The 13369-nt window shown below is 41.9% G+C and overlaps 1 protein-coding gene across 1 annotated transcript in view; it reads left to right on the top strand.

Moving 5' to 3' along the window:
• Positions 1-8154: 8154 nt before the first annotated feature.
• Positions 8155-13369, top strand: part of LOC133442224 (POU domain class 2-associating factor 1) — a 30885-nt gene continuing 25670 nt past the window's right edge. The window contains exon 1 of the mRNA XM_061720176.1: positions 8155-8249. Coding sequence (XP_061576160.1) covers positions 8234-8249 — 16 coding nt within the window. The 5' untranslated portion in view covers positions 8155-8233. The remainder of the gene's footprint in view (positions 8250-13369) is intronic.

Here is a 13369-nt window from a genome sequence, read left to right as displayed (position 1 = left end):
CAGCCAGAGCTTCGGTCGTCCTTTTCTGGTGTTAGATATGAGTAAAGGCAGGTACTGCGAAGGGAGGACAGACGTTATTCTCTAACCCCAGTGAATCATTCGTTCAGAGACTGAAAGCAGCAGCGTGGAGCCGGTGGTTTCGCTGCTCGCTGAAGCTTGAAGAACTTGCAGGTGTTTCCCTCCTCAGCAGGGTTCACTTGATCTTATCCTCCAGATCTCCTCCTTTTATAACGTTCATGTAGGGGCAGGGGGCAGATTACTTTGGAAACATGTATCACAAAGGAGTAGAAAAAACCTTTGAACAGAAATGCGCTGAGCCGAGACCAGAACGATGATCTCTTAATCCTTTCACCTTAAACACGACGACAACTGTCTGATCTGAGCTTCAGCCAACATTATCTCTCTTATAAATATATTATTATATTTATACTTATAAATATCACAGCAACAGAAAGAGACGCACAAGGATGAACAAAAAGTACTGCAATCCTCATATGAAGACTGGAAAACAAAAGACTTCTATCAGATCCTGCAGATCTCCCTGATCATGCTATGTTGAGGGATGCTGGTCTGGACCTGGACACCTGTCAGTCCCTGAGGGACCAGGACCTCCTCTGGAGACCAGAGTCTTCTAGAGACACGTGTGAGGATATCTGACTGAAACTGGGTCATGTGACAGGAAATGATCCCAAACACAGCAGCAGATCGACATCAGAATGATGTAAATAAAATAATCCAGGTTCTGGAACGACCTGGTCCAAGTCCAGACCTGAACCTGGTTTAGATGCTGTGGTGGAGCTTCAGAGAACTGAGTAGACGTCCAAAAAGAGAATTCCTGATGAAGGAAACATCGACTGCGTTTACATGCAGTCAATAACCCTTTTAAAACCTGAATATGTAAACACCAATAACCCCTTTGAAAAACTCGAATTTGCTCATATTCTGGTTTTTAAAAACCTGAATATGAGCCCTGGGTTACTCCTTTTAAAACCCGAATATTGGGTCATGTAAACGCCAAACGGAATATCTCCATCAAACGGAACAGGAATCTGTTTTCTGCACATGCTCTGTTGACAAGGAATCCTGGTCTTTTGAGTCCAGGAAGTTCTTAAACACGTCGAAACACAAGACCAGGAGGAGACTAATCACTTCATAAATGTAATGAAGGATATGAACATTTTGGCATTTGTAGACGGTAGAAAGTACCAGGATAGCGAGATTTAAAAGAAGGTGAGCGAAAAGTTGCGTGAAGCAGCATTTGTTTTGAATTTGGATACAGGAAGAGGAAGCGGAAATTACGCTAATTGCGTCATGACGTTCTCGGTGCGTCGCTGGTTTGATCCAGATATCCCAAATGATTAATTACCATGTAAACTGAATATTCCGAATGTTTCAGTAACCGGAATATTAGCAATAACCCCAATTTTGACTGCATGTAAGCGTAGTCATCTACTGAGAGTTCCTGCTGAAAGAAACATCTACTGAGGATTCATCGCTTGGCTGAGAACCGCTCCAAAGTAAGCGGAAGATCCTGGGTCGATGAAGCCAAAAGGACCACATTAGGTTCTCAGATTCTAGGTTTGTTTCTCTGAGGTTCCGTTTTGATTCTCAACTTTGGGTTTTGATTCTCAGATTCTGGGCTTTGATGTGCGAGTCATTTGGCGTTGAAGTGACCGCCTACCAGGTGACCTCACAAAGAAATAAATGGAGGAAACATTGGAGAAAGAGAGGGCCGGGGTACTCAGACCTCGAGAAAAGGGAACACAAGAACCTGTGGATCCAGCTCACCAATCTTTGATCCTTGGACAACAAGCTGGATGTCTCATGAGTTTAAGTCTGGTTCCAAGGAGACGTAAATAACTGCAACATCCTGTGTCTCACCAAGACTTGATTCACCCTTGAAATACCCAACGGTGACATCCTGCCATCGGACGACTTCTCTGTCTCTTCTGCTGTTCTCTGTCAGACAGGACAGAAGCGGTGTATCATGTCATTCATGCAGCCAATCAGCACAGAGCCTCATTATCATAGCCCCGCCCACTCAGAATCCTGCATAGATAATGAGGTTAGAGACTGGGAAGATAAAGACATGGCTCAGAGGCTGAATTTCTAATTTATTTAGCAAAAACAATCAAAAGCTTATTTTTAAGACATTCAAGGCCTGTTCAAAAGGTATTAGATGCCATAATAGGTTCCCCTTTAACTCCATCTGCTCTATATCTCTATATATGTACTGACACACGTATTCACACACACATATATATATATATATATATATATATATATATATATATATATATATATATATATATATATATATATATATACATACACCCATGATCTCTGGGTAAGCCTGCTGGGACGTCCACTCCTGACAAGTTTGACATCTGTCCTAAATGCTTTTTTTAGTCCTTCTCACTGCAGAACATTGAACTCTGAATTGTCTGGAAACAGTAATACAAATCCTTCGCAGTTGATGTGCAGCAATAATTCTCTCTCACAACCACAGCTTATGTCTTTTCCTCTTGGCATTGTGTTAACATACACTGGAATGCTCCAGATCAGCAAAAAGACAAAGCATCTGCTTTTCTAGAGGTCTGCACACCTGCTGATGACCAGTTTCATCAATGATGACGTCCCCCGTGGAAGAAGTCAACGGGGTCCTTAGTAGTGGTGGGGGAAAAAAATGATATTGCTATTGATATTGTTGCGCTCTCTGTCGCAATAAATAATCGATGAACTGACGGCAAATATCGATATTTTATTACAACACACATAATTGATTTACGCGGTTGTCACTGCACTATTGTTCATGCACTTTAATGTGTCCAGCTGTACAGTGTTTATTTACAAGACTAGGAGGCAGTGAGGAAATATACAAATGCACTTTCTTTGTACATTGTATGAAGTTTTGGCATTGAATAAATGCATAACTACAGACGTTTTCCTTTTTATGGGTGTTTTTTCTTTTTCAGTCACATATATCGTGATATATCGTTGATGAAATTTCGTACAATATATTGAATATCGTAGATATCGTGTATCGTGATATTATCGTTATCATGGGCCACATATCGCCACAGTATTGAATCGTGAGTTACCTGTTTCGTCCCTCCCCTAGTCCTTAGTATAGCCCACGTGATCTTTTATCTTTCTTGGAATCGTTTTTGTCAAACCATTGACGTCACAGGGAAAAATATTCTACAATGTTGCTCATCTGTGGTTATATTTCTGTATATTAAGACGTACTATGATCAGATGTTTTTTTTTTTGTGTTTTAAGAAAAGTTTAAATGAGGATGAGGGGTATTAACTTTGACACGTGACCATTTTTCTCCTCTGCGCTGATTCAATAATGTACCAATCAGTTTCTAAATGGCACTAAACTGAGTAACATAATCCTTTTTTTACGGCCTTTGAGACACTGAAATGTTTTCCTACAAGAAGAAGTGATGTTTTATCTGTATCTTTGATGAGCTGCACATAAACTACCGCCTCATGCCTGGACAGGTTGGTGTTGGGAATGCTGCAGCCTGATGGCGGCCAGATAGATCCGGCTGCAGGAGGCGTATCGCTGCTCTGCTGGCTCTGCTCCAGCAGTAAATGGAGATGCTCAGGTTTTCCAACATGATGTGTTAAGGACTTCCTTAACAAGCCCCAACGTATGAAAGCAGTCTTGTTTCCTTTCACTGCAGCATCGAGAGGGTCGGGGATGTGTTCCAAGAAAAACCACACAAGCTGGAAACCTCAAACGGATCTCCGGGTGATGTGTGATGAATTGACTCTCGTCTTTAGTTTCGATGTATTCTTGCCTCGACTTGATTCGCTGTTTTTCTGTTTCCATTGCAGTAACTTCTACTTCTGGTTCTGGTCGTGGGGGTAGCAGTCTAATGGCGCTTTTCCACTAGTACCTACTCAGCCCGACTTGCCTCGCCTCGGTTTGGTTCTTTCCCACTAGGGGTCTAATGTGCCGAGTAGACACTTTTCTGTATCTATTCTGCCGAGGTTCTAAGCTGCTGAGTCGGCTGTATCTGACATCATCACACTACAGGCCACCGATTGGTCGGGGGGTTGGAGTCAGACGTCTGAGTCAGGATGTGACATCAGCGAAAGAGTGACTTTGACAGCGGCTTCTTGTTCATTTTATTCAACCAGCAATGGCAGCGCAAAAGTCTGTTTCATGATCCAACTCTGAGGTGCAGATGTTCATAAACCTGGTGCTGAGGAGAGAATTAAAAAGGGATCTAGACGGAGATAAGGAACGACCAGATCTACCAGGAGCTCTGTCTCTTCATAGCTGCTCACGGCTCCAGCTGACTTTTCAGCAGCGCCGAGACAAACTAAAAAGAATTTAAAAGCGTTGCCGCTTGAAGCTTCTTTCACTCTCATTTTTTAACTTGATATCAAACACAAGCCACAGATCCAGCAGCACATCTATCATCTCCTCCAGGTTCTACATCTTTAGTGTTGTTGTCTTAGTTTAGATACACAATCAAATACGTCTACTTCTACTTCTACTCCCTACTTCTGATCTGGGTAAGAGATGCCCACCACCCCTCCTTCTCTTCCCCTCCTTTTCTCTTTTGTGTATGTTGGCAGGCCAGAGTTTCAGGAGCTGCATGTTGACCTGCAGTCAGCTCTGACCATCCCACTGCTGCTTCCAACTGTCTGTATGGATGTCTGGTAGATGCCTGCTGACATCCTGGCCTGCAGCCCCCCCCTGGACCACCTCAGTGTCTGCTGTCTACATCTGCTTGTAGTGCATTCACTAGCCATTGTAACTGTGTCTCTCATTTCTCTGTTATTCATTCTCTGTCTGTTTTCTTTTCCTGCTTATGTCCAGCTGGCCTCTGGCAGGAGGGTTCCCCCTTATGATCCAGGTCCTGGTCCAGGTTTCTTACCTCCTAAAGGGGAGTTTTTCTTGACACTTTTTGGTTTAAAGTTTTTCTCCCAACAGGGGAGTTTTTACCTGACATTGTTTATGTTATGTTTATGTAATAATTGCTCAGGGGTTTATGTTCTGGTCTCTGGAAAGATCCTAGAGACAACTTTCTGTTGTAATAGACGCTATAGAAATAAAACTGAATTGAATTTTTTCTGGGTTAAGGAGATTGTAGATTCATAAATGAATCTAAACTGTTCTGCAGGTGATGTAGCTGTCAGTCAATCGCAGCCTGGAAATGCAAATCCCACACCTGGATTCAGTTGTCAGCCATTTATTCTCTCACATCTTAGGAAAAAGAAAGTTGACTGGTGTTCATTTGTGGAAAAAAAAATAAAATTCTAGCAGTAGAATGGCATTCAACTGTGTCCAACTGGACTCCCAGCAGTGTGACCAGCACTGCTGCAGCTGGACCCTCCTATTTGATTTCTTGCTTGTGTTGTTCTCTCAGATGTAAGTCACTTTGGATAAAAGCGTCTGCTAAATGACGGTAGTAGTAGCAGTAGTAGCAGTAATAGCAATAGTAGTACTAGTAGTAGTAGCAGTCGTAGTAATAGGAACTGCAGGACTGGACCAAGACTCTAGCGGTGGGTAGAGAAACTGCAGGTTTGGACCCGGATTCTAGAGGCCCGTAGCTGAAGCACAACATTTTAAAGAGAAAGCCTTCTGCATGGTAGATGAAACATCTACAAGAACAAAAGAAATTCCAGCTGCTTTAAATAAACTTTTTGATAATGCACCTTTGACCTGGATAACTGACCTTGAAACGTTAGTTTATAAACTAACTTTTACTATTAAAATTGTTTCTCAGTTCATTAACTTTTTTATAATCAAGCAAATATGATTACATCAACTCCAAACTTGCCAGGTAGCTTATCTTATAAGATAACTGATAAGCTCGAAACTCCCCTCCAGTCATGGTAAGTTCACTCCTCAGTGAAAAACTGAAATTAATTGGTTTGGAGTTTTCAGGTTAGAAGCTGTTGTATAACCTTATTAAAAGCTAAACTTCTGCAGTCCATTTGAGTTGATAATGATGTTCCTCCTTGTTTCAGCCAGCATCGTTACAAAGCTTTGGTTGTTGTTCTCTTTGACACGAAAGCAGTCTCCTTCCTTAGCGAGCTGTTTCTACTCATGTCATACCATACATATCTCATTGTAGATATGCTGCTATAGAGCTATGCTGCAGGGGGACACCAACATGATCCACTGAGTGGTGCCCCTCACCTCTCCTTCTCTTTCCTTTCTCAGTTATGAATTATAAGTATCTCATAACCATCATTGTTCTCCATTGTTCTTGTAGTTTGTTGTGCTGGTCGGCCCCCCCCTCCCCCTTTTTTGTGCATGTTTGCAGGCCAGAGCTTCAGGAGCTGCATGCTGCCCTGCAGTCCCCCCTCTGATCATCCCACTGCTGCTTCCACCTGTCTGTGTAGATGTCTGGTAGATTCCTGCTGACATCCTGACCTGCATCCCTCCCCGCTCCGACAGTATTAAGTGGTGATTGTAGCTTGTCTGTGAGAATGTGTGGTTGTTTTTGTCCCTATGTGTGTCCCTGTGATGGAGTGGTGAGCTGGTCTTTCGCCTGAAGACAACTAGGATAACCTCCACCAGACACCATGACCCTGGATCAGAAGAAGAACGGTAATGGGTGAGCTCTTGGACACTCAAGTGATTGCATGTAGCACATCCTGTTATAACTGGTTCAAAAGATTCTGTGGCAGTGGGAGTGGCTGAGAATGATAATCTACCAGAACCATTTCCAAAGACGGTTTTGAAGTGAGTGGACCAGTGTAACGGAGTTAATGATTCCACTTGCCATTACTAGCTGTCTGGCTATTATTTATGAGTTTCAGTAGTGTCATTGTATGTTTACTGTTTTATTTTGTTACTTTTACTGTAATGTCACTCGTCATTGATATTTACGACGGAGATGTATGTACTTGAAGGCCTCACGCACGGGGATTTGACGGAGACGCCTCGTGTCGGTCTCAGTCTTCATCTCTGATGCTCGTGTGTGTGCGTGTGCAGAGCTGTGAACTGCAAAACTGGCTGTTGGAGCTAATACTGTGATGTTCTATTACCAGGTTCAGCCGAATAAATATGAGCGGAACCAGAAAATGAACGTGTGTGCTTCTTCTTCAATTACACAACGCAAGAGAACAAGTACAACCGCTACACCAGCTTTGTGTTTCCCTAGAGCTGTCAATCATTCCGGTCCATCTGTCATGGTTTCTCAGTTTGATTTGTTTTTTACTTGTTAACTCACTCTCCTGTCATTCCAGACCCTGCCACCCTCATCAGCCAGAAATCCACTCATTCCCTTCACCTGTGCTTCCCCTGCCCAGCTCCACACCTGGTTTCCCTCATCAGCAGTTCCCCTCATATACCGGCCCATTTCCACCTTCTAGTTTGCCAGATTGTCGTGTGTTTTTGCCTCGCTTTCCAGCCTGCATATCCTGTTTTGTTTCTGCCTGCCTGCCTGTCTTTGAGCCTGCCTGATTCTTGGGGTATGGATTTTTGCCTGTCCGTTTTTGGTTTTGTTTGCCTGATCTGCCTGACTACCCGGTTTGACCCCTGCCTGCCTTTGACCCTGATTAAAGCCTCTTGGACTCTGATTGTGTTTGGTGTCGTGCATTTGGGTTCTCTGTCTTTGAGCCGTGACACCATCATTGTTCTTGAGATACATCCTTATACAAACACCCACAGCTGAGAAACCGTTCCACATGGGGGCTCTAGGAGATCCTGAAGAACTCTCTGATACAAACAAACCCAGAACTGTTCTATCAGAAATGAATCAATACATTTAGTGACATTAATATGGATAAAACAATTTTTATGGTTTGGTCCCTGAAAAATGATACAGGTATGACTAAATGTATCAAAATGACTGATTCCTTCCACTTATAAACCCTCAACTCCCTCTCTTGGTCCAGTTAATTTTGTACGAATAATTTTTTAGAGTTAATATAACAAAATCAACCTGTTTATTTTGCAACTTTCATGTGTTAAATGTTTGTGAGAAGACCTGAGACTGCCTGTCCGGGACACATGTTCTACAATCAGAACATTTGAACGTTTTCTCCACCTGTTTCCGTTGTGTTTCTGCTTTTAAGATGTTTCAGCTCTTGTCTGTGGAGCGTGTGAACCATGAAACTGGGTGCAGATGTGTGATTAGAGGAGCTGTGACGTCCCTAGGGCTTCCAGAGCTTCAGGCTCCTATAAAGCCCTGCAAACGTCCCGCCACTTGGGTCTTTTTTGGTTCAGCTGGTTGATTTTGGGCTGTATAAGAAGAATGCACTGGGACAAAAGTAAGTACCGCATGGTTTCTGCTTTACGAAACTAACTTGTATATTTACATGGTTTATTTTCAAGAAAGCGATCCATTGTATCATGAAATTTGCTTCAATTTCAATCGGAAGAAGAAAGCTTTTGAAATGTGTTGAAAAGAAACCTTCTGCTACAGTTCATGCTGCGTTTGCTTGAATTGAGAGAAGAAAAAGTTATTTCAGTCAAAAACATACAGCCGAAGCAATAATGAGCTGCAATTTTGAAGATTTTGCTAATTTTGGACAATTTTTTTGGACTAAATGGAAGAAATCTATGGTTGAAGACCACTAAACCGTCTGTAATTCGCTGTTGGGTGTTTGGTTAGGTGGCGTGGGCCCTCAGATCACAGCATGGATGTACATATTCAACTTGGAAAACTGACTCAAACCTGTAGTTTGGGGTTTTGACTGCTAGTGGAAACAACTTTGGGACCAATGTGGGTGGGGCCACACCATTCCGACCAGTAACAAGTCATCTCGGCTTTATTAAACGGGAAGTCAGGGCTGTTTTGGGAGCATAGGTGTTTTTCTGCTGCTGGACTGACTCTGGAGACGTGCCGGAGCTGTTTGTACATCTCTTCTGGAAAGAGGAAGGTTGAAATTTGAAAACTGGCTGTGTGCTGTGATTGGACTGTATTCTGGATATGCAAATTTCCCAACACCACCACCACAGTGAACATCTGCACATCTGTGCAGCTTCCTCTTTTTGTTGATTGAGGACTGCAGGTTTACCGTGCAGCTCCTCTGGGATTAACTAAGACAGAGAAAGACAACAACATCATCTGCTCGACTCCGTGTGGATTCACATGCACATGTCTGAGATTGATCCCCAAACAATAGATATGCAAATTAAAATACGGTAATATGTCACCGCAACTACTAGACTTGAAATGAAAACAAAGGGAACACATTGTGACATTGATAAGTTTATAAAACCAGCATAAACAAAGTTGGAACACAACATAGAGCCTTCCTGAGCTGAGGGGTTTCTACAAGAACATATCTCAGGAAGGATAATGGCTCTGGATGATTGACAGTTGTACCAAATACCATATTTAAGTTCTTTACAGACGTTAATTTGATATGCCTTCTTATATACTGTCACTACGGAGAAAGACATCTGAACATGGTCCTGCCAGAGCTGAAATCAGGACTACCAGCTATACCAGGACTAATACAAACCAGGACTAACAGAGCTAAATCAGGACTAGTAGAAACCAGGACTAAAGCCTGAATTCTGGTTCTGCGTTAAACCTACGCCGTAGAGTACGCGGCTACGTGGGAGTCTCTCCGTAGCCTACGCCGTAGCCTGACGTGCACCTCCCAAAAATTGTAACTACACGTTGAGGCGATGCAGACCCAACGCAGACCAATTTCCGGTTTGTGAAGCAGTAGTGAACTTTCAGCGCTCTTTTCTTTGTGTGTGTGTGATTTTTTTTTGTGGTTGTTTTGTTTTTTTGCACAATAGTTGTCCTTATCTCTTTGATTTACTGTGACCGGAAAAGCCGGAAGCTAAACAAAGTATCAACTAGCGCTCTGGGGGGTATTGCACCGCCGCGAAGTGGAATGATGGACAAGTCCGAAGGGTTCACAACGGCGTCACGGCAACGGCGTAGGCGCTGCGTTGGTTTAACGCAGAACCTTAATTCAGGCTTAAGATAGCTAAACCAGCGGTGCGTCCGAAATGCCAAACTAAACAGTATCTACTAAAAAGTATACTTAAGTTCGGCACACTTTTGAGTAAATATCAGTAGTATGCATTCATTCGGACGTACTATTCAGAGCCACACGTCACTTCCTGCCGTTGGGGGGAAGTGGCGTGTCCCAGCAAAAGTAGCAGCACCGCTCCGCTATTTCCCGTTTATTCTGGCCGAAACAAGATGACATTATATAATATTATTATATATGAATATTATAATATGAATATTATATAATAATATTATTATACTTATGACATATACATATCACTTAGCAACCAAACACCGCTGCATTGCATTGTGGGAAGTATGGATAGCGCATACTATTGTGTACGTACTAATGTTTCGGACGCACTAAAAAGTCTCACATACTGTTTTTGCTACTCATTAGGGTGGAAGTGTGCAATTTCGGACGCAGCCCAGGACTAATACAAACCAGGACTAATACAAACCAGGACTAATACAAACCAGGATTAATACAAACCAGGATTAATACAAACCAGGACTAATACAAACCAGGATTAATACAAACCAGGATTAATACAAACCAGGACTAATACAAACCAGGACTAATACAAACCAGGATTAATACAAACCAGGACTAATACAAACCAGGATTAATACAAACCAGGACTAATACAAACCAGGATTAATACAAACCAGGACTAATACCCCTTTTCCACCAAACCGGTTCCAGAGCTGGTTCTGGGCCAGTGCTGGTGCTGGTTCACAGCTGAGAACCGGTTTGTTTTTTAATAGCTCAAGTGCCACGGCAGGAGGGTTCAGTTAAGTCATTTTCAGAAACCATCGCAACCATTTTCGGTTTCAGAAACCATGGCAACTCATTCTCGGTTTTCAGAGGTTGTGAACTATACCTGGTAGAGAGCAAGTTACTTCAACATACACCGACTCTCTCTTCTCTCCTTTTCACCATAACACACATGTTGGAGGATATTGAATCATGATATTTTGGATTTGAGTCAGGAAAGTATATTGATGATCAGTATAGATATTTAACTGCCATCAAGCTGGTCGTCAATTGTACTTGTGATACTGCCATAAATCTTAGGGTGTTAGGTGTGCCGTTTTTCTGCTATTAAATTGCACAGCATGAATGTATAACTCAAAAACTTATCCAGGGAAGTATAACTACTTGAGTTATTTGAGCACTTGATATATATATGTGTGTGTGAGTTCAAATTCAATAAAAAAATCAGAATCAGAATAAGCTTTAATGACAACGTTTGAAGATATCAAACACCGTTGGCACCATATTTGTTATAAGCTTCCTGTTAAATATTCCTGTTAATCCCATACATGTATTTTAGTATAAAGTTGATATAAAACATTGTATTTACTTTTCCAGCCTAAATAAATTATTTGAACAATTCAGGAATATTAATTTTACAATTCCACGATATAACCAACTGTTAGTATCCCTGTAGCATGCTATTTCATTTGAATCTCTGTTCCGATCTTTTTCCATAAAAACAGTGCCGTAAACATCATCTGACCACTGAACCACACTAATTAAGCTCTGCGACTACATCCAATCAAAAGTTTTAATGGTATTATGAGGATAGATAGATTGTTCTGTGGTATGAAAGTTTTGTTTTTATTCAGTAGTTAGCTGCTCAGATACGTTGTATGTGAGCTAGCTGCACTATGTAGGTTAGCAGCCCTGTTGCTCTGTGAGTTTTATAAAAGTCATTATTAGTTTTATGTATAAGGCCACATGTCTGACCAAAGAAAAGCTTTCCGTTCCCATCTATTTGTCATAAAGTACCCAAAACATCTAATAAACTGTGCCAACTGACAGTGATCAAAACAGGATTTTCCAAAGATTCCCCAGTTTCACTTCCCATGAAGTCTCTGGAAGGTTTCCAGGTGTTGACTGGAAGACAAGCCTCACAACTCCTGATTCACCACAGCTCCTTGAACATGTGGCCGCCCAGCAAACACCAGCTGCTCTGTGTATTTATTCTATTTTACTTGGATTTGAGAGAATTAAGTGTTTCATCTGTAGACAAATCTTTCTGGCTTAGCTTATGCTAAGCTATGGTGCCAACAAATGTTACTTGACCTAAAACAAGATTAAAGACTAAAACATGTGCTGCCAGACTTGAAACCAGGACTAAAATGCTAAAACCAGGACTAAAAATAATGAAACCAGGACTAGCAGTCTTAATACCAGGACTAGAAATGCTAAAACGAGAACTAGAAATGCTGATCCAGGACCGGCATAGCTGAACCAGGGCCAGTAGAGCTGAAACAAGGCTTCCAGAACTGAAACCACGACAAGTAGAACTGAAACCAGGATTGGGAAACTGAAACCAGGACTAGAAATGCTGAAATCAAGATTAGCAGAGCTAAAACCTGGACTACAAGAGCTGACACCGGGGCTAGTAAGGCTGAAACTGGGATTAGAAATGTTAAAACCAGAACTAGACTGGAAAGGCTGAAACCAGGACTAGAAGAACTGAAACCAGGACTAGTACAACTGAGACTGGGACTACTAGAATTAAAACCAGGACTAACAGAGTTTAAACCCATTCCACCAGCTTGTACCTCTGTTAACACCTGGATACTATGGTTGAGAAACTTTTATGGAGCTAAAACAGTCTCAAATGTCACAAATGCACACGCCGATTCTCAAATGCCCAGGGCAAGATTCACAAATGCAAGGGATGACTTGCAAATGCACAGGACAATTCACACGTGCGTAGGACAAGATACACACATGTATTTCTGATGCACACAAATATAACCTGATTTACAAACGGTTGGTGGTCTGTGGACTTCGCTGCATTTGTGTGTGAATTTTGAGACTCCTGTGAATTGCCTCAATCCACAAATGAAGCTACGATAGTAAGCTACGATAGTAAGCTACGATAGTAAGCTACGATAGTAAGCTATGATAGTAAGTTACACAGGCACTTCCGTATGCATGTCAAACAGTCACTGCATTCACAGGAAATTCAATTTAATGGAAATCTAGCCAGAACCTCCTGGCATGCAGAAGTGCATGCGTAGTTTACTTTCATTGCTTACTATCGTAGCTCATTCGCTTACGTGGCTGGCTTGTATTGGTAGTAGCACAATTAAAGCGATCAAGATTAATAACAAAAAAGGTATCACAAAAAGGGGATTAAGTATCCAAACATGTTAAATTAGATGTTTTACTTACCGGTTCGCTGTCATTGCTGTAAGCCATGTTGATCTGACTGAAATTCACATCAGCGCGGTTTGAATGGCTTAATGGGATTGGTTTTTGAGTAGGCCCCCCACGTGGGGTGTGTTCTCATGATTGGCTGAAACAAAGGAAGATATCTGATTGGTTGCAGATCATTCCGTGTTTAAAAAAAATTCAGGGGAATCTCAAAATTCACACATAAATGCAACAAA

Source organism: Cololabis saira, chromosome 4 (genome assembly GCF_033807715.1).
Source record: "Cololabis saira isolate AMF1-May2022 chromosome 4, fColSai1.1, whole genome shotgun sequence".
Taxonomy (NCBI): Eukaryota; Metazoa; Chordata; class Actinopteri; order Beloniformes; family Belonidae; genus Cololabis; species Cololabis saira.
The sequence above is the reverse complement of the archived record's forward strand: the minus strand, read 5'-3'. Positions and strand labels throughout refer to the sequence as shown.